The sequence below is a fragment of the Ursus americanus genome, chromosome 29 (genome assembly GCF_024610735.1).
Source record: "Ursus americanus isolate L20-20 chromosome 29, mUrsAme1.1.p, whole genome shotgun sequence".
NCBI lineage: Eukaryota > Metazoa > Chordata > Mammalia > Carnivora > Ursidae > Ursus > Ursus americanus.
The window spans coordinates 22,045,116-22,067,461 of NC_142155.1; the positions used below are offsets into that span (position 1 = coordinate 22,045,116).

Consider the following 22,346-nt stretch of genomic DNA (forward strand, 5'->3'; position numbering starts at 1 on the left):
TTCTCCAATTAATAGTCCCTGGTCAAAGCTGTGAGGTCTAAGATCCCTTATCCTCTTTGCCCTTTCCAGTTCTGTTCCGCTAAGAGAGCTACATGATACCTCTCTCATTCTTTGCCTTTTTCTGTCCTTAACTGCTTTACTTCTATTGCTGGTGGAAGTCTCACCACTCTCCCAGGTAGTAAGGATTGTTAACTTATTCTGGGTGTTAAATTCCTTCTGAGTGTGTTTATACTAAGTCTCACCACTCTCCCAGGTAGTAAGGATTGTTAACTTATTCTGGGTGTTAAATTCCTTCTGAGTGTGTTTATACTATGTTTTACAAGATAATCTTTGCCTCCTTTCATCTGGTTGTGCAACATCAGACAGCTTCTGATTTCTGTTTGCTGCAGCAGCTGGTAGAGCTGACTGGTATGCCTGGCCATGCACGCTTGGCTGCACAAGACTGTTCTTGATGAATGTCTATTCAGTTGCAAGCTGCAGAACCCACTTTGAAAAGTTTTAGAGTGGGTCCAGGTGATGTAAATGTGCTTGTGAAGGAGAGGAGGTTGGGAAGGTGTTCTGTTCAAGATTACTACACCAAAGATTACTCCTATTCTAATATCCTAAGGATTTACGTAGCATTTTTAGTTCCAATGAATTTAGCCTTTAGGGCTTCAACAATTTTGAGCCATGCGTCTTTTAAGCAATTCAATTCCAGTTAAGTGCTTAACTTGTAGTACCAACTTGACAATTTACTGACTTAACCAAGTTATCTGTGACATCTCCCCAAATGTACTTTATATATTTTCTTTTTTATTAGGCTGTGTTTTAACCTTGCAAATGAGTTCAAAATATTTTAAAATCGAGCTTACTGTCATCCAGCATAAACGCAAGTGAGTTCAACGCTGGGCAAATCCACATTAAGCATGAAAGTCTGCAGCTGGAAACAAGCAAACTCACCGGCACAAAAACGCATGCGCCCTTCCTTGTATTTACACCCTTTCTTTCTCTTAGGATCGAACCAGGTGAGAAGCGGGTAAGTGGGGCGTGTGCAGATAGCCCCGCACGCTCAGCTCAGGAAGGAAAATGCGCCACACCTGAATATCCTTGGGCGCAATTCCTTTTCTTCTCCGGTTCCGGGTGCTGCGGCCGTGCGCCGCAGGTGCCTCCCGCACTCCCTGGCCGCGGCGCGGCCCGCTCCCCACCCTCTCGGCGCCGACGCAGTAAGCGGAGCAGGGCTGGTGCTCGCCGCCCGCGCCCGGAGGGGCGAGCTCTGGGCTGGCGCAGCTCGCTCTGCATCCCTCTCCTCCCGGCTCCCGGAGCCCTCCTATCGCCGTCCGCAGTCCTAGGCCCCGCCATGGGAAATGTGCCGTCTGCGGTGAAGCACTGCCTCAGCTACCAGCAGCTTCTCCGAGAGCATCTCTGGATCGGGGATTCAGTGGCTGGGGCGCTCGACCCTGCGCAGGTACCACCTCGCGGCCCAGGATGTCCCCACCCTTTTGCACACAGCCGGCTGGTCTCTCTCCCTGTTATGTCACTACCGCACCCCAGGGCCCTCCCTGCAGCAGTTCCGTCTTGTTAGGCCTCACCTCTTAAAATGTTCCCCAGCATCTCTGTGCTGTGAACGTGTAGACCCGCCTCTGTAGCTCAGACCCAGCAAAATTCCTACCTGTGGCCTTTTTGCAGGACGCCTAAAGGGAACTGTTACTTTTCTGTGTTTTCCTTGGAAGGGCTGCATTATGGAATATGCGAATCTGCAGGCACTCCTCTAGGGATAGTGCCTTTATTTTCAGTTCCTTTCCTGTACTGTGTAACAAAGAGGACAATGTGTGGCTGAAAGAGGAATGAAGCCAACACACATGGCTAGGAAAACATCGTAGGGTGTAATTATCTAGCATATCATTAATTTTCCCTAATGTATTTATGCGTCAACACTCTTGAACAAGCTTGAAAAAATTGTAAATAACGTTAGTTTCAAACCAGAATTGATTCACCTGTGATTCCTGAATGCCCACTTTAAGACAATAGGTAACTTAATTGTATCCAGGTGTTTGCAGCTTAATGCACTTTCAAACAAATGGCAGGTAAATGAGAAATTTGCTTTTCCTTTGAAAGAGCTCAGAATTTAACATTTCACCAAGTAGTAACAGTGATAATTGTTATGTGAATGTTAAAGCATTGAAAAAGGAAGGGCAGTGTAAGGGTTTCACTCTTTTTTTATTTTTGCTGGGTGCAGAAATGTTTATCCCTGATTCAACTTGTGAACAGAATAATAACTTGGGTTAATTATATTTCAGTGGGTAAACATAATTTGACTATGGCTTTAAATCAGCTATTCTAATACTAGGTATCCATTTTTCCTGTAGTTATACATTTAGTGTATTCTCAGTTTAGTGTATCAATATGTGAAATATGATCTTAGTTTTCTACAAATAGGAATTCAGCATTTATGGATTCTTCTAAAACCGATCAAAGATACATTGCTCCTTGTTCCTTAAAAGGTGGCCGTGGTCATCTGTCTTGCATCCTGTGGCTGAAAATGCACGAGAGGGAAAGTTATTGTTCTCATATATTCACATGTTTATTTAATTTTTCTACATTCTAATTTGATTTTTTTTCTTTTGCTATTATAACTTTGTTAACTTTTTTTTTCTTTCATATTCAGTCTGTTCTAGAATCAGGAATCCTCTTTTGACTTCCTCTGAGAATTTACGTGTTTGTTGCTGTGTTAACATTGTATTTCTCTCCCTCATGCTCTGATTTTGTGGGCTGTGGGGGCAGTGATGGAGGCTAGGCTACTACATGAGGATGTCTACTTGCCCTGTTAAGGTGTGGAAGCAGGGTAATCGAAAATGACCAGGAGTGTGAGAAACAGCTACACCGTTACTAGATAGTGACTTCTTCCCCTGACTTCTTTGCCTGGAAAACTCTTACTCATTTTTCAAATACAGCTTAAATGTTACTTCTTTTAACTGACTCTATGCCCCACCCAGAGTTAATGCCCTATTTCTGTGCTTCCATGGCATTTTATGCATCATTCTGTTTCAGTCCACCTCATTGAATTGTAGTTTTTTATATCTTGTCTCATTTGAACTCAGCACCATTGGCATCTGACCATTGACTCATTGAAATTGATCTTCCTTGGTATCTGTTTAAAAACACCTGTAGCTGCTTTAAGCCCTACCGAGTCTCTGGTTCCTTGGTCTGGCACCAGATGGACTCAGAGGCCTGTCTCTGTCTGGTAAATGACCAGGTTCCTCATGACTTTGTATCCACACTCATGGTTTGTTACTACTTATATATTCGTGTTCTCTAGATTTATATTGCTATCTCCCTCTTAGGCTCCAGTCCTGATGTGCAGCTGCTTACTGGACATCATCACTTGAATATTTCAAAAGCAATTCAAACTCAACATTTCCAAAACTGGATTCACGTTCTTCTTCCTTCAACCCCGACCTTCTCCAGTATTTGCTATCTCAGGAACACCGTCACCGTCTGTTCAGTTCTGTACGCCGCAAGGCAAGAGCTCTTCATTTCCTCACATCAGAGCATCACTAGTCCTGCAGTTTTACCTCTTGAATTTCTCTCACATCCATCTTTTTCCAACTTTACTGCTACTACCAATTTTAACATGGCATTCTCTCTCATGGACTAGTAGACGATTGCAGTCCTTCTTCAACCCCCTGTTTATGTAGCTAGTTGGGAGATGTTCTCTATTTCAAATGGTATCCTGCTGATCCCCATTTTACAGCTTTGTATGCATTTCCATTGCTTCTAGGAATGAATACCCAAACTTTCAATGTGTCTCTGAAGCTCTCCTGGTATTTTCATTGCATCTCTCTGCAGCATCATCTTAAGGTATTCTGTTCTTGCCATGGTGGCCCTCTTTGAATTCTTAATGATGTTTCCTCTGGAGCCGTGGTCTTTGTTTTCCCCTCTCTGGGAAGATTCTTTGTAATGAATTAACTTCTGTTCACCCTTGAGATCTTAACTCAAATGTTACCATCTCATGAACTCTTTCCCAGACTCGTAAGGCAAGCAGCTCTTGTTATCCTATATGGCTCCGTGCACAGTTCATATGTAATATGAATTACATATTTGTGATTATTTGATATGTAGTTCCCTACCAGAGTCTAGGCATCATAAAAGTAAGGGAAAAATCCACCATTCTCAGCAACTAACAAAATGTCTGGTTTTTCATTGCCAGTAAATACTTACTGAATGAACAAATGAGTGAATGTTCGTCTCATGCTACGGGGACTATGAAATTCTTTGTAGCACTTGCCAAATCTGTGATTGGTACAATGATAAATATAAAGTGAATGCTAATGTGATGAGAATGAATCTTTAATGTTAATACAGTTTGGTCTTAGTGATAGAAGATGAATATTACTGTTGGTGTCTCACCTTTCATCTCACAGGAGCTAGTCAGGCTTTGATGGGGAGAAAAGCTCAAGATGGGTTCTGGGGGGTGGTGATGAGACAGCACAGTGCTTAAATGCATCACTGTAAAATCTGGCAGAATCATGAGCAGGACCTCTGGGATTTGAAACAATTTGGTAACCGTTGGGACAGATAGAATACTATATTTTGAAAGCATCCTGTGCTAGACAATAGAAGATTGGAAAACTAGATCTTGTTCTGCTACCAATTCATTCTGTGAGTTTGTGCAGGCAATATCCTGGTTAGATCTTAAAATTTCAGTTTACACATGAGAGATAATAATGTATCCCTGCTGAATTATTAGGATGAAAAATAAATACTGGGCATGTGTATGTGTAAAGACACACACATACATTTGAAGTTTAACAATTTATTTTCCAGTACAAAATGGGTCAGTGTGAATAAAAGGTTTATTGTACCACAGCTCCACTAATTGAATTTTTGAGTCTCTAGTTTTTTGCTAACGACACTGATTTTGCAGAAGATTTCTTTCATAGACCATTAAAATCGATCACCCTATGGTTGAAGCTATCTCTTCAGGCCTGTTTTATTTTCTCTGTTTGTCTCTGTTAAAATGGGTATAAAGAAGCTGGCTTAATTGGTGTGTTTCAAGGTTTTGGTTAAACGTAAAGTACCTGGTAAAGCAATTCCTTATTGATTTGCAAGTGCTGCCTAAGCAGTAGCTAAATTTTTTTCATATATTAATACCCTGTTGTGACAATAAAATTCTCCAGGGCCTAAATTCTGATACAAACAATATTTTACATGGAGTAGATGTATAAAAGCAAAATTGTAGATTATGTGACATTAAACTTACTTATTGTACATTATATCCTGAATCCTTTAAGTTACATTTGCTCTCAGCAAAAATTATGATTCAGAGAAAGTATTTGGTGTTAAAAGTTCTCAGGAATCTAACCTAAATATATTTCTGAATATCTGAAATATATTTATTTCATAAAATAAACTTAATCAGAGAATAATGTGACTATATGGTTTTTAGTTTGCTATGCAGTTGTTAGTACATTTACTAAATATTTTAGGATGACTAGGGAGGAATTTCCAGAAAAGAACCAAGGTACCATACCACTGTTTTTTGTTGTTGTTGTTGTTTTTAATTTGTCGCAAGTGTTCTTTCTTCCCCTCTTTTTTTCTCCTATTATACTTTTTCCCCTTTTTCTCCTTTTATAGCTTCTTTTGAGTGACCTATTTTTATTCATTTTCCCCCTGCCATAGCTTGTTAATTATATACTGTTTTTACTGTACTCTTAGTTGCTATCTATAAGATGTCAACACATGACCTAGACTTATTAAAATATTATATAAATTGGCACCTTTGCAACTTATTAAACATGCAAATATAGTATTTTAGCTCCATTACTGACTTCTGCTTTTTATATTGTTGTTCTACATGTTAATTTTATATTTATCTATATATAGTTGATAGACATTTTATATTTAGAATATATTTCTTTGGTCTTCATTCCTTTCTTCATCTCCATTTTTCCATCTGAAATTATTTTCCTTCAGCTAGAAGTAGTTTTATTTTCTATAATCTTTAGTAAAAATCTGATTTTTTTCAGTTTTGTTTGAAATTACATTTATTTTGTTATGTGATGTGCATAAATATGTTATTGGCCATAAATATGTATTCCATATAAAGAATTCATGACAACAGCACAAAATGTAGATTCAGTAGATATAATGGAAGCCAGAGGCAATGAAATGAACTTAGTCTTATTTTTGCTTCTTTGATGATGAGTTTTCCCATTGTCTTTGGTTTCCAGCAGTATGACTATGATGTGTCTAGATTTTAATTTTCTTTGCATTTGCTAATGGTTTGTAGCATTTTTGGATCTGTGGCTCCATGCTTTATTGCCTTTCATAGGTTTTAGAAAATTTTCGACCATTTCTCAAGTATTGCTTCTGTTTCGTTTTTAGTCCCTCCACTTGGGCTTATAATTTGAAAAATCTTAGAACTTTTCCTGTGCTCCATATATTTCTTACACTCATTTTTGTATTTTTCATCTTTTTTCTCCATATTCACTCTGAATATTTTCTTCTCACTTGGTTTCCATTTCACGAATTCTCTTCAGTTGTAATTTGCTGTTAATCTAATTTATTGAGTTTAATTTTATATTTGTGAGTTAATGCATTTCTATGTTATTTTTAAAAACCACTTTTTTTGTTCTTTGCCACCATTTTCCATCTTGTCATGAAGACTTGAGTATTAAGAGTTATTTCAAATTCCATGTCTGATAACTCCAATATTTGGATCTTTAGCGGGTCTGATTTATATATCTTTCCTCTTGGAATGCTTACTGATTTTTGAGTGTATGTTAGATGCCTGAAATGAAAATTATAGACATAATTTGAGGCTCCTCAAATTACTCTTCTCCAGAAAGGATTCTTTTTTTCCCTTTATTTACCTATTTCCTCATTTGCCGCCCCCCCCCACCTCTGGTAACAATCTATTCTCTGTATCTATGAGTGGGATTGTTTTTTTTGTTTGGTTGGTTTTTTTTAGATTCTACATATAAACGATATTGTATTTGTCTTTCTCTGTCTGACTTATTTTGTTTAGCATGATGCCCTCAATTCTCTCTTATCACAAATGGCAGGATTGAGTTCTTTTTTTTTTTTTTTAAAGCTAAAAAATATGCCTGTGTGTCTGTACTACATCTTATTCATCTGTTGATGGACACTTAAATTGGCTATTGTAAATGATGCTGCAGTGAACATGGGGGTGTAGGTACCTTTTCAATTTAGTGATTTCCTTTCCTTTGTATACTTATAAGTGGAATTGCTGGACCATATGGCAGCTCTATCTTTAATTTTTGGAGGACCCTCCGTAATGTTTTCCAAGGGGCTGCACCAGTTTACGTTCCGAGCAGTAGTACAGGAGGGATCCCCCCCCCCTTCACAACACTTCTTGGATTTTTGAAAGTAGCCATTCTAACAGGTGTGAAATACAGAAAGGATTATCTTTAGCTTTTAGCAAATAGTAAGTATAAGGATAGTTTACCTTAAGCCAATCCAATGCTTAGCTGATTTGAGTCTGGGCCTACTTTATTTGCGAGGATTTGTCTTTTTCTCTTCACCCTTACTTTTATTTTGTCGCTGTTCAGGGGTTCTAACTAAAAAGCCTAAGGTGTTTACCAGGGGTTCTCCTCCTAGTTGGGATCTAAAATCAAAGTATTTTCTCCTTAGCTTCTAAGACTTCTAGAAGGTCTGAAGATCTTCTCAACTGCTGATACTGAATTGGCAAATGTTTTAAGAGGAAGTCCTGGTCAATGTTGGTCTTACCGCTTTGTTTTTCTTCTGCATGGTATATTGGCCACTTAAGTATTCACTGCCTTGGCAACTCTCTATGGCTATCAAACAAGTGTTTTCATTAATATTTTGTCCAGATTTTCTGATTGTTCTCCGTGAGAAATTCACTCTGAACCAGCTAGTTGAAATACAATATAATAAGGAAAATATTAAAAACAAAACAAAACAAAAACAATTTTGCAATGTAATTTGAGTCATAAAAATATATTAATTGAACATATTACAAAAATTTTGAGGTAGTTACATTCCAGGTAATATACAAACTGTGTAGAGTAACTATTAACATATAACATTGTATAAGTTGAGGGTGTACAGATTTGATACTTATATATTTCACAATGATTACCACCTTAGCATTAGATAACACCTGAGTCCCATCACAGAATTCAGATATTTTTTGTGGGAATATATAAGATCTACATCCTTAGCAACTTTCAAGTATATAATACAGTATTATTAACTATAATCACTATGTTATATGTTAGATTTCCGGAACTTATTTATCTTACAGCCGAAAGTTTGTATAAAGCAACAATTTAAAGCTCAAAAAAGGAATTCAAAGATTGGCTGCTTCATGAGAAAGTAATACTTCATGGAAAAACAGACTATTACAATGGTTTTCACTATAAATAAAAATAACGGAAGAGAAAGATGTTTTAAAAATAAAAAATTATGCTCAACTTCAATCTTTGGCTTTAGAGAAAAAGTATACTATTTACTCCTTCTGTGTGACATAGTTCAGTAAAATTTGTTGAATGAATAAATGGACAGTACCTTCATGATATTTTATGTGTATTGATACAAGTTTACCTCATCTTTTTTTTTTTTTTTTTTTAATGGACATGAGGTTGGTAAACAAATTTTATTGTCCTTAACCTTTTCTTTTTAATCTTTGTCATTGCCTTATTTCATTCCTGGTTAATCCTTTCTCTTTCTTTGTTGATTCTTAAGCCTTGTATAAAGTCTACGTATTTTATCAGTTGATTCGAAAAGTGATTTTAGGTTTGTTGATCCTCTCATATGTGTATGTTTGTATCTTTGTATAGTATATGTATGATGTGCTAACAGCTGATTTCTATTTTTTGAAAAAATTCTGTTTTCTGAATTAACATTTTAGTTTTCTTTCTTTGAATGTTTAGTTCATGTTATTTCAGTCGTCTTAAAAAATAAGTGCCTTAAGACAGTTCATATCCATTTCTGTCATTTTGCTTTAAATTGTGTCTCTCACAAGTTAAGCTGCTTATCTAATTGTCTCTATCCTTAATTAGGTTAATTAACCTTTAATTACATGTGATTATGTGTGACTCTTTATGTTTATCCTATTTTCTGCCGTATCTCTCCACCTCACTCACTACTTTATGTATCTTTGTGGCTATTTATACTTTTTGGTAGTCTTATTTTATATTTAAATTAATACACTTGCTTGGAACAGAAGATGTATTTCACAGAGTGAACTCATTTATCTTGAGGAAAAAGTCTGTTTCATTATTATTATACCGTGGGTCCTCAGATAGCATGTTACCAGGTATATTGCTGTTCTCAAGACTGTTAATCTAAGATCCTGCACAGGTAGGTGGAAGTAGAGTTCCAAAGACTTGTAGTACCGAAGAGGCCAAAGATTTTAGTCATGGGCACTACAAAGTTAGAAAGTTGAAAATATTCATAGTCAGAATCTTAATAAGTCAGCAGTCACAAGCAATAATAAGCCCTCTGTATGCATGTGAGTTAATGGCTCAGCTAAAGTAAAATGTCAGTGGAAGTCGGATATTGGATAGAAGGTTCACTAGGACATTGAGTAAACAGAATAGTATCAAAATTTGGGGTCAAGAAAACAATGGCAAACTAAGTTCTAATGGTTTTGGTTTATAAGGGATACAAGTCCTCAGAGGGGCTAAAGGACCATATGGCCAAATCACATGGATCTCAAAGGAACAGGAGTTTTTGTACAAATAAAGAGTGACTGTTCAGGAAGTAATAAAAACTGCAGATGCCATCCATACCTCTGGTCACTAAGCAAGGTCTAGAAAGCTAAGCAGTCTCTACATGAGGGGATTACTGGGCAGATGCTTTCTGCAAGGGTGATCAAGGCTTTATTTAAGGCCAGAGGATGATGGGAATGTTCAGTAAAGAGGTTATGAATGTAGTGGAGCTTGTCACTACAGAGCTGAGTTTCCAGATGGAAAAAGAAAGAACTTGAGTCTTCACATAACGAGGAAGGCAGAGAACTACATGGGATTCTATGGAGGAAATAGATGGTTGTTGGGAATAATATATGGGGAAATGACTAAAGAAGACAGGATTATGAAGTAAGCGGGTTACCCTGTGTTTGATCCTCAATAGTCTTGTGATGGGATGTGGTTCTCTTTGGGTATCTCCACATCGGCCAAGTCCTGGATTTATTGCACTGTGAGAGAGTCCTCCTCTCGCGCGCATGGAGACTCCAGATCTTGAAGTCCCCTTTAACTTGAATTGACTGATACATGCTTTTGAAAAAAGAAAAAGAAAGCTTTTTGTCAAGGTTGTTTGCATGTGATTCCCAACTCACTAATGCTGAGACCAAGAGCAGAAACCCTGATTGTTGTGGCTTGGTCTCTGTACCGTTGGGAAGAATGCTCCCATGTATACTTCATTCCATGCATACTGTATCCAAGATTCAGCCTTTTTATATCTTTCTCATACTTTATTTTTTAATCACTTAAAACACATTATTTTGCAAGCGTCTCTAGTCAGAGTACTTTTATAGTTCTAGAGCTACCGCTGCGGAGTGTTCAGTATGTACTAGGTCCTGCCTCACTGCTTTGTGTACAATATCTCATTTAATATCCCCAACAATCCATTTTATAAACTGAATTATTGGGATGCAGAAAGGTGAAATAATTTGTTCGTGGTCCACAGCTAATGAATAGCAGAGCTCGGAACAAAATTCAGTCAGCTCTGGTTTCAGAGCCCCCAATTTTTTACTACTAGATTGGTGTTTCCTCGACTTTTCCGGTGATAAGAATCACTTGAGGTGTTTATTAAATGTACCAGAAATTTTGATTCAGTAGCTCGGAGATGGAGCCAGACTATCACTGTTTTTTTTACATTTTTTTTTGTTTTGTTTTATTTTTGAAACTCCTGTGCTGGGTGAGACTGCCACCCCTCTCTCCCTGTATCTGCTTTCAGAGGGTCTGCTGTCATATCATGTTTTCTCTAATCTATCTTTCCAGAGCCCTTGGCCGCTGTCCAGGAAAGACTCCTATGAGTTTCAACTTCCCTTCTGTCCTCTTTGAGGTTGAGACTAGAGTTCTGCCTGGAATAGAATTGCATTGGATACAAAAGGAAAAACAACTTGGTTTCCAATAAATTTCCTGTTCCCTTCAATCTCCAATACTTTCTGTCCTTGGATTTCTGTTGGCTCCTGTATTTCTTGCTTTCTCTTATTCCAGCTGGCTTTCACATCCTTCCCTCCCCCCACTCTGTGTTCTTGTTTTTTTCATTAGCTGTGAGCTCCTCCAAGTCTTTTGGCTTTCTTTATGCTTATTCACTCTGTGCTGTAACTTTCCCTGACCCTTTCTTCTCTCCTTGACTCTCCCTTTTCAAGTTTAGCTTTTATTTTTGTTTTTTATTTTTCCTCCTCAACTAAGGGGCTAGACTGTGCAGAACTGTGACTTAATGGGTCACTCTCATGGAACAGATCATAGTAAAAGAGCTAAAGCAGAATCATGTATTTGGGGAATATTGTTTTTGATAGAAACTCTGATTTGAAAGTGCTCGTTCAGCCTGCGTGAAGCCCTAATAATAAAAGCAACATATAGAGTCCCGGTTTTCTCATGCCAGTTGCTCTATTGTTAGTTTAAGTGGGACATGCAAATTGGCTGTTGCACAGGTGAGCAGATTTTAACCTCTGAAAATATTTTGTTTGGTCAAGATTACACTTAAGTACATAGAAATGCCTTAAGCAGGACTTGCCCTCTTTATTTGTATACTTCACTGCCTCCAGCATCCAGATTATCTTCCTGTGCCAGTGGATGTTTGATTCTGTTGGCCTTGATGGACAGTTACATGGGGATGCTTTAATGAGACCATCGAGGACATTTCTGAATGTTGGCATATTTTCAACAATATAGACCCTAATCATAATCACTCAGCAGGCAGGAGTTGTCTTTAAATTATCAGAAATTTGCCATCTTCCCCTTTGGATGATCTTCCTTTTCTGAGTGATCCGAATTCATTGCTAAGTGAACACTGAAGTGTTGTTGCGTTTCTTCGACATCTGGTCAAATTTGGGGCCGATTTTTATGTTCTTTTCTTCAGAAAATAATACTGGTTGGCAGATCTTGTTCCCAAAACATGCGTTCTAAAACCAGACTTTATATAAAGACTTTTATGTGAAGATAATTTAGAGCATTATTCAAGTTTATAGATGTTTATATTTTTAGACTTTCTGCATTTACATGAAAGACTAGTAATAATGTAATGGAAAGCCAAGTAGTGGAAAGGCTCTCTGAAAAATACAAAATGTAAACAAAAACTACTTTCTTTATACTGATGAAGGGACCAGAGCTGTGCGTTACAAACATGATTTTGATAAGAGGAGCGGATACTTCCTTCCCTGGTTTAGAGAGCGGGAGGGCTGGGTTCTGGCTGTCTGACCTTGGCAAGGTGCTAAGGACCATGGTGGACAAGAAGGGGAGATAGAACCACGAGAGCTTTTGTCCCAACGGCACTATTCAGGCCACATTTTCGTTTTTCATTACTGTCTCCCGAAAGCTCATTTCTTCATCCTGCTTTTTATTTGAATCCTGCTTTTTCCTGCATTCCTTGATTGTAATTCAGTTACACACACAAGCCTGTAAATATGTCCTAATGCAGTGCCAGGGCGAGTCCATGAGGATGATAATAGTCTTTGTGTTGGAGGTGGATTGGAGGTCAGACGGGATTTGGGTAGACAGAAGACATTCCAGGTCAGAATAAGATGATTGAAGATTTATGGGCAGAATTAATAAAATTATGGAGAGTTAACCATGTGGTTAGGAATATTTCTGTGTCTGAGTATATACATATCAACCTACATCTGTATCCTCTATCTGGTCTATTGTCTCTTACAGGGAAAAAGAATTTAAAGGCCCCAATCTTAAAAATTGCCTTAATAGTTTTTCTTCATGTTTGATTTGAAAATGGATGCTTATGTTTTGCAAGTGATGAATCTTACGAGTGTTTGGCCTATGTCTCCCACCTCTCCCTCTGCCAGCCCCAATTCCCGTATGGTGCTTAGCGGGCCCATCTTCCACTTTGAAGGAGAGTTCCCCACCAAATATGTTTGAATAGATGGAAGTATCTCTGTATTAAATACATAATATTTTTCGTGCTAGACTGAGATCTTCTCAAGAGATGAAACTATATTTTATTCACCTTTCTGTTATCCAGGAGACCTAAATATTCAGATCTTCTTCAAATGTTTCTGGAACTAAATCCTTTCTACGTGTTAAATACAGCAGACATCCACAGGACAAACTTTTGGTGCTTTCAGCCAAATTACCAGACTTTATGATTGGCACAAGTAATATCAAAGATAGTACTTTTGTAGATTAGAGTTAGTAGTTTTAGCTGTGCTAAAACTATTTTATTTTTCACACTGGACGATGATGTAGATTTTTAAATCCAGGTGCTAATTTTTTTTTTCTTTTCTGGCTACGAAGGTAAAATCTAGCTTTTCATTTACTTTCCCTATCTCTGTTTTTACTGAGTTAATTCACATGGTGTACAATGTGTATCTTCTCAGGACTCCGTTTTATGGGAGAAAGAGTAGAAACACTGAGGGGTATAATGATACCCTCAGGGTGAAGCAGCTTCTCTATTGCACTAAGCCATGGTCCCTGGTTTTGGATTCAGTGTTTGGGCTGAATATCCCACTGATAGTAAGCGCATCAAATGTCACCTTACGCTCGTTAACTTTCCAAGTCACGCTTCCTTGGATTTGTGAAGTAGGGAAATGCAGATGTCAGGAAACTTCAACTACATAAAAACGCCTTTAATATAAGTTTCACTCTATGAAATCAGCATTTCATAAAGTCTTCTTGGTGAACTTTATTAACAAGCAATGGGGTCTAGGAAGCTTGGCAAACAAGGAGGCAGGAAACCCCAAAGAGAACATGTCTGTCAGACGTCTTTCCTTCTGGGGCTTCCTTCCAAATGTTTTTGGATCTTGAAGGAAGTGGAGTGGCTCTCTGCCACCGCTTTCATACATCTGTAACCCACTGAGTGTACGGAGTCTGGCATTCACTTTTTAAATTCTTTCCTCAGTCTGTATTTATTTCACTGTGAAATAGAAGCTGATTGCATAGGTTAATGTTGAAGTCCAAAATGAATCTTATTTGACTTAGACACAATTTCTACTTTCTGAGAATTTTGATTTAAGGACTGAGAATTCTCAGATTTTTAAAAATGCAACAGCACTGTTCAAATCTTGCATTTTATAGAACGCTGTGGACCTGGTCAAGCATAAAAGCTGAGGGCAATTTGGAGTTCTGTTTGCCTAGGTTTTAGGGCTGTGTTTAAAAGACATTTGCAAGACCTGTGGAGAAACAGATGTAGTTATTCAGAGTTTCACTCATGAATGTCTGCTATCACTTAGTCCCCGTTCCCTTATGACACGTTTTTAATATTTAATATTATTCTGCTAAATGTATGCTCTAGAAAATATTGAAAGAAAAACTTGAGCTAAAGGAGATGGAACATAAGCCTCTGTAAGTATTCCTCTCTAGAGAGCTAGATCTCTTAAGTATATATTTGCCCTTTAAAGAATGTATACAGATATTGACCTTTTGGTGAGAAAGGAATAGTGATAACTTGTTAAATAGAATGTCAATCATTTGTCTTAAAAAATTATTATTTGGGGGCAATAGTATTATTTTAGCATGCGTGCTCTAGATTTCCGACTGACTTACCAAATGGGACAAATGAAAGAATACAGGAGATATAAAATGCTACATAAACTGTTAATAGAGTATTATTAACAAGAGTTCGGGAAATCACACAGCATCAGTATTTTTTTTAAAAGATTTTATTTATTTAGTCGACAGCTCAAGAGAGAGCGAGTGCACAAGCAAGGGGAGCAGGAGAGGGAGAAGCAGACTCCCCAATGCAGGGCTGGATCCCAGGACCCTGGGATCATGACCTCAGCCGAAGGCAGATGCTTAACCAACTGAGCCACGCAGGTGCCCCTCACACAGCATCAGTATTAGCAACCACTCTTTACCAGATAGTGAACTTATTCCAGTGACTTTGCTAAGGCCTTTATTTAACTTCTGAACTCTTAGATTTGCGTAAAGAAGATTCCATTACGCTCACTTTTAATAAGAGGAAAGGGAGGCTCAGAGAATTAATAAAAATCTCTGCAGGCCACATAACTAGTAGAAGCACTGGTCTTGAACCTATAACGGGCTCCAAAGCCAATATTTCTTATGCTACATCCTATCAGTCTATCGACCAGTATGAACTTCAGTTATAAGAAAATTGTTTTGTACTCATTATGATAACTTCATTTAACATAATTAGTGTGGTTCTAGATTAATCTATCACTTTAAGGAGGGAAACAGCAGTTGGTTACAGATGACTTGGGATGATATAGCTCACCTTCCCTCATTAGTTCATTTTGAGACCCAGTATTTAAAATCTGAGGTGGATGAACCTGAATGAATCATCCTTATTTCAGAGAGAAGTTATTCAGACTCTTTAAAATGTTGCCATTGTTCTCGAATCTTTCATTACCATCCCCTTTCGCTCTGTACCTAACAGCAGCCCTTCTTTTACCCCTGTACACAGGGAAATGGTTTTATAGGATATTTCTGAGAAATATGGCCTTTCTTAGTTTTTCAGTAAGTAGCTTAAACTTGGGGCAAGTAGCATTGACTTAAAGTCCTACCAAAAAAGTCAGATTTATATAAAATGCATTGTATACCTACCAAATATTATGTATGTAGACTTCACACACCGATGGAAAGTTCCTGGCTAAGTTCTGCTGGAAAAAGCTATTTCCTTCAACCACTGCATCTTTATTCTGTTCTCTAAGAGGTCATCCAAAACCATAGTGTGTAGAGTAAAATCACACTATGATAAAATAAATGGAACGAAAAAAGAAAAAAAACTCAGTCACATAAAATGTGTTGAAGTGCTATTGTGGGGTTAATAAAAATCTTTATTAAGAAGACCTGGCTTGTTTGAAGCATAGAAAACAAGAATTTTCTGCTTGACACAAAGTCAAAAAGTAAAGATGATGAAAGAAATTGTATATAACTGATCATCGAATAAAAAAGGTCCTGGGTGAGAAAGAAAAAAATAATCACATAATCACAAGGCAGTTGTTCTAGCGCTACAATGTGTCCCTGAGAGAAAAACTTCAAGATGTGTCCATTTGAGAAATGAGGAGCTCAGGAACTGGTCACATTATGACCCAACATTTGAGTTGAATTTACACCGTCACAGATGCACTTTCATGTGGCTTTGCTGTCCCTCCATTTGTGTTCAGCATTTCTAAAAAACAATGCCGAAGTAAGGAAAGTTGAGGTGGCCTGTTCCTGTCATTCCTCCTTTCTTCATGCCATTGGGGCTGACTTTGTTCTTTGGAAGCATCAGGCTCTGAGGCTGCAGAATCTACCTCTAAGGAAGCCACAAGCCACGATGTTTGATGCCACTTTCCTTTTACTAATAAAGGCAAAAGCAAGAGAGGACCACGGCTTCTTTATAAACTGTTGGGAAAGGAAAATAAAAATGATTCTTGTCAATAATTTTGTATGAACTCCTGTTTAACTGGTTTTGATGAAACCACGGGCAAAACTTGGTATCAGACTAATTAATCAAACTACATATGATAACTTTCATTTTCTGATTCCTAATGTAGTTGGAGACCTTATCAACCAATAGGGCTAGGAGGAAATGAATGTCAAGAACTCTTCTAGAAAGTTTGAAATATTTAAAATGGGCTGAGACACGCTAGACAATAGGTATATCCTTAATTCCCAGGATGGAAACCTACATGTGAAATATTAAATTTGTGCCTAATCATTAGTAAAATATAAAATTATCATAGATGATAAAACCCTCAAGAGTTGAAAACCAGAAAAACGGAGCATATTCTTACATAGTTTTGTTACTTGTATTACTGTTGTGGCAGAATATAACTATATTTGGTCTGTAGGGTATGTGTTTTATTTTTCATATTTTGACTTTAACATCCCTATCCGAACATACTAATATTTTCGTAGAACCCTAGTTGACAATGTATTAGTTATAATTAAACATTTGAATACTTGCCAAGTTCTCTAATTCTCATGAAGACAAATATTTATAGCTCATGAGCTTGTTCCTGTGCATATGTTTATCATCATGTGCAGGCATATATACCTACTCAGTGAAAATCACCCCATCCACGTCCAAACATGTTTGTGAGTATATAAATGTGCATCTCCGTGTATAGAGGTTTAGGTCTATGAATATATGTATGTTCACATTTGTTACTGTTGGGAAAATGGTAGTATATCAAAGCATGTTTTTTGGAGTCAGAACACTCGGAGAAAAGATGAGCTAGGCAAAGAGATTAGAACCTGGAGCAATTGAGGGCATTGTGTATGGGACTGATAGAAGAAAAACTGGGAGAGACCACTGGAAAGTGGGAATCCGGGAGTAGGCATCGATTAGTATAGAATCTTCCACAGTGCCTCTTATTTATCGCACCTGCCTTGTAGTTGATTGCTTGGCTTATTCTGCTGACATCTTTGAATGTCCTTGAGACCTCAGTATATTATCTCGAAATTTCAAATAACCACGATTAGTTATTACATTTGGTACTGTGTCACTTTGGACAGTAGGACCTACTCTTGTCACACCAAACCTGTGTAAGTCAGCCATTGATGGTACAACTTTTTCCCTCTACAAGGACTGAAAAGAGGCCAGATGGCCTGATGGCCTGGTGGTGGGCCTTTCCTGAACAACTATCTCCCATTCTCTCAAGCTATTCAGCATTAACATAGTAACTTTATATTTCTTTTAGTGTGCTTTAATATACATAGGTGTTACCAATATTGGTATTTCAAATACTACTGAAAATTTAATGAGAGGTAGAAAAATGTTTAAATGACTTGCAAACTCTATAAAGAGAGTTTGTAGAATTATTTGAGATTCTGGTGTTATGGTTTAAAATTTCATCCATTAATTACTCTAGCATATGCTAAGAAGACTGATTTGGAATGGTCCAGATTAAGAGAGGTAAATCATTTTCACTTGGACATAAAATAATGGTATTTGAAAGGAAGGAGTTAGGAAGTGCTATTCACACTGTGAAATTATGATGGATTTTAATAGAAAGATTGTGATTTTAATTTTTATTATTTTTACATTATATTGGCAGAGGGATTTTATTGATTTTGTAGTTGATGGTGATGGGCTCTTAAGCATAGTCATATAGATTTTCTTTTAAGTTGGCTTAAACTAGACCTGTGGTTCTCAGATTATGTCCTTGCATCAACAGCATCACCATTATCTGTGAGCTGGTTAGAAATGTAAATTCATGGACCCGACCTGACCTAATGAATAATGATCTCTGGAGATGGGCCCAAGAAACTGTGTTTTAATAAGCTCTACAGGGGATTCACATGCACATTAAAATTTGAGAAATACTGATCTAAAGGAATTGCCCATGACTAAAGGCCATTATGATCTATACAGGAAACAGCTGGAATGAGGAGGCTTGAGGTTTGTCTCAGTCTTGTAGGGACCTTATTTCCAAAAAAGAATCTCCATTAACTGGGGTTGTAAAACACGTAAGATGAGAGTTTTAAAAATGATTTTATAAGAATACTGTTTAATTATATTCAAAGTTATTAATATGAGAGTTCTAATCAATAATTCTAATAAACATTGAATACTGATAGTTTAGAATAAGCAGTTTGTTGAGATTCTTGTTTCCCGAATAAGTTGAATAAATAATGCTGCTGAAACGAACTATTTATGTACAGAATAAAATTAAACTTTATTGAGCAACCTGATAAATTTTGTTAGAGATTAGGTTTCCAAATAGAAGCTTAGTTCGCTTAGCTGGAAGGCATAAAGACCAATTAGTCATTGCATGTAACCTGTTTGTTAACTGTTCCTCTGAGGGGAAATTGAAAATCAGCCTTTATGGTTTATTTTTTAATGGAAACTGAAAAAAAAGAACATTGATTTATTGCCTAAAATGGCTGATAAAGTTTGCATCCAACTTTAGCAGAACTGTGCAAAATTTTTTTTGTTTTGATGTTTCAGTCTGCAGATGTTAGCTGTTTTTGTGAGGAAATAATGGTGTTAGCTATGAGTTTTCTTGGAAAGAAAGAGCTTAAAAGCTTTAGAGTGCTGGAATCACAGTCTGCACAGCCAGATGAACATGGGTGGAATGTTAGGTGAAGCCGATGGGGAGTCATTCCACAGCAGCATCTGGAAGGAAACAATAAGTGACTGGAGGGTTTACTTTTCAGGCAAATGATTAAGAAGTGATTAAATGAAGGTGTTAGGATGTGAGGGAGGGAAGGAAGCACTGAAGGTGTCTATACAATATGGAATGGAGGGATTATGGAGAAGACTTAACAGAATGAACTGTAGATCACAGCTGAACTTATAAAAAAAAAAACAAAAACCTGAAATTGGAATTTGGACAGAATAGCTTATAGGTATCGCGTGAAACAGAACAAGAGATTCACATAATACAGAACATACTGGAACATATTTTTTTGGAATAGTAAAGGACAGTGATGACGTCTAGTTATTCAGAGCCACTGGAAATCATTTTTTAGAGTTGGAAAGACATCCTGCATTATACCTTTAGAGTCTTACTCTGATTATATTGGCCCTACTTTAAAGTCCTAAGAAAGCTCTGGGGTTTGTAAATAGAAATCCAAGGCTTTGATCAAGTGAGTGGTTGTGATTTAGCAGTTTGATACCACCTTTTTCATAATACATAATGACAGTGTTGCTTTAAATTGCTTTCCACAGAAATTTACTTTTACTCTTCTTGTAAATGATCGCATCTTCCTGCCTATTTCTCTTGCTTAGTGATTATTTTCCACTCCAATCTGTGAATGAATGAATGAAATGTTGAATATATGGAATATTATGGGCTGGTCAGTTAGTTAAATGAAAAAAAAATATTTTCATACATAAATAACTTCATACATAAAGGAGCCTCACAAAAACACAAGAGGCTCAAGGATAGTTAAACAATTGAGGCTTATATGCCATCCCAAATGAAGGAGAAAGGGAATAAGCATCTGGAGCTTCAAAGAAGGGAAAGACAATTGATAGGAAGCTAAGAAGAACAAAAGTTTGGTGGATGTTTGTCATGCCACACAGAGACCACGGGATGCAGAAGGGAATTTGAACAAACAGGCTCTGGAGAGCTTCCTCTGGTTTACCACACCTGGCTTGTAATTCTTAGAGTTATCTCTGGAGTTAGCTTTCTTCCTGGACCAGGCTCTGAATCTAAATTCTTAGAGGCAGTTAGTGAGGAGGTATAAAAGCTCTTTCCAAGTCTTTTGGGTCTTGACTGGCTTCAGCACAAAATAATCTATATGGCAAAGTGACACATTCTGGGGAGACTCATTCTGAACCCCCTTCAGTCCCACTTATAAAACTTTGCCAAGAAGTTTGACAGTCCAGAAGTTGTTAGATTACTCCATCTCACTGAACCAGTCTCTTAGGCCTGAGAATAGGTGTGTTCAATCAAACAATTGTCTCATTTCAGGAGATGGTGGTGCAGGTGGACTCCCAAAGTTAAGTTTGTGGTACCATCAGGTTTTTAATAAGAGACGTTTCTATGGAAATAAAGGAAAAACATGGTTAATGATTGGATAGACTGTAATCCCAATTTCTGAGTCCTGAAGGCAGCTAGTCGAGAAAATTCCTGGATGTCTGGCTTGAAGCATCTTCCCGCGGAGTGAGGGCAGGCAGAGGCAATCTGATAGATAATCCTGGTTTGTAGTTTAAATGTCTTTGGTGATCTTTCTAGATTGTCACCCAGCAACTAGTATAAAGATTGTTTATATGGGAACTGTTGTGATTTCTCTGAAGTTCATAGAAAATTGCCCAACTCTAGCTTGCATGGCTTAGGGAAATGGGAAATTTTAGTTCTCAGTGATTCCAAGTCAGAAAGATAGGAGAAAAGTGTAAGTTTTGAGAATTGAAGCCAAATATTGGAAAGAAAACTGAAAGAATTCAGAATCTAGTCCAATTTATAAGTAGAAAACAAAATCTCAAAGACAATTAACAGCACTAGAATTTGATATCCACAATGGTGTATGTTTCTAAGACATAATTTTCTCTATAATCATCCCTATTTTTATTAAAGTAAAAGACTAATTTGTTCACAGATTAATTCTAGTTTCAATAAATTTGGCCTGATTATTTACATAATTATAGCAAAAATAGTGATCATATAGGCTCTTTTAAATCGGCTTTGCTTGAACTTTTGTTTTTATTTCTTGAGAGAGAGAGAATATGAGGAAGGGGCATAGGGAGAGAGCATGTTAAGCAAGCTCTACTCCCAAGGCGGGGCTCGATCTCATGATCCTGAGATTGTGACCTGAGGCAAAATCCAGAGTTGGTCCCTCGACTGATAAAGCCACCTAGGCATCCCTACTTTTGCTGGAACTTTTTATAAAAACAGTCTGATTGAATTTTTAAAAGCTTCTTGAGGCAAGGATGTCAAGCCAATGACTTGCCATCAAATTTCACCATCAACACGTATAGATTCAGGTTAATTCTTCTCTTCTTGAGGTCTCCTAAATATACTGAGGTTTCTATACGTGCCAGAAAGTGACCTTATTCACCTGGTAAGGCAGCCAGGAACCCTGTAAGCAAGTTGCCAGGCTGATTTCCCCCCCTCCCCCCAAGGGGTTTTATTAGCTCCATAGAGTCAACCTTAGTTCCTTAAAGCTGTCTGGTCGTATCTGAGTCTATGCACATTATTCTCCATATATGATATTCTAGTCAAAGCCTTGGTAACATAACCAATGTTTCCAATTGTGTCCTGTTACAAGGTGAACAGATTCTTACTGAACTTAGACAAATAACTATATTGCCATGAAAATAAGAATACTCCCAGAGAGTTTTCAAATTCTGGAAGGATCAGGTAGGGAGAAAAAGATAAATGTTTAATCTTTGTTCATAAAGATATATTTTGTTAAATTGCTGTGAGTCACAGCTTAGGAGGACAGGTTTACCTGTATTTGATTAAAGAACCAGTAATATTTTAAACAAAAAGTCATAGAAATTAAAATCCTCTTCCTCAGTTCATCAGGCTTATGTAATCAGTTCTTTTTGATTTTGATCTTTGTTAACAGTGTTATGAAGCCATCAGTCTTCCCCCGTTGGAGGTCTGTAATTGCTTACTTCAGTGGTATGATCTGAAACTTAACAGAAAACTGTGTTATAGAGTCTTACCAGAATCCTTTCCATAAATTTCTTTGAAGCTGAAACACTTGTGGATGAATACTTTTGCAAAAACATCAAAGTAAAACAATAACTGTCTATAAGTGACAAAGGCTTAAAAATGACGATGACTAAATGCCATATGAGAGTTCATC

General features: G+C 37.3%; 1 protein-coding gene across 2 annotated transcripts in view; it reads left to right on the plus strand.

Annotated features, from left to right (window-relative positions):
- Window positions 1-984: 984 nt before the first annotated feature.
- Window positions 985-22,346, plus strand: part of HMGCLL1 (3-hydroxy-3-methylglutaryl-CoA lyase like 1) — a 189,099-nt gene continuing 167,737 nt past the window's right edge. For both annotated transcript variants that reach the window (XM_087856997.1, XM_045802732.2), the window contains exon 1: window positions 985-1,444. In XM_087856997.1, coding sequence (XP_087713123.1) covers window positions 1,337-1,444 — 108 coding nt within the window. In that variant the 5' untranslated portion in view covers window positions 985-1,336. The remainder of the gene's footprint in view (window positions 1,445-22,346) is intronic.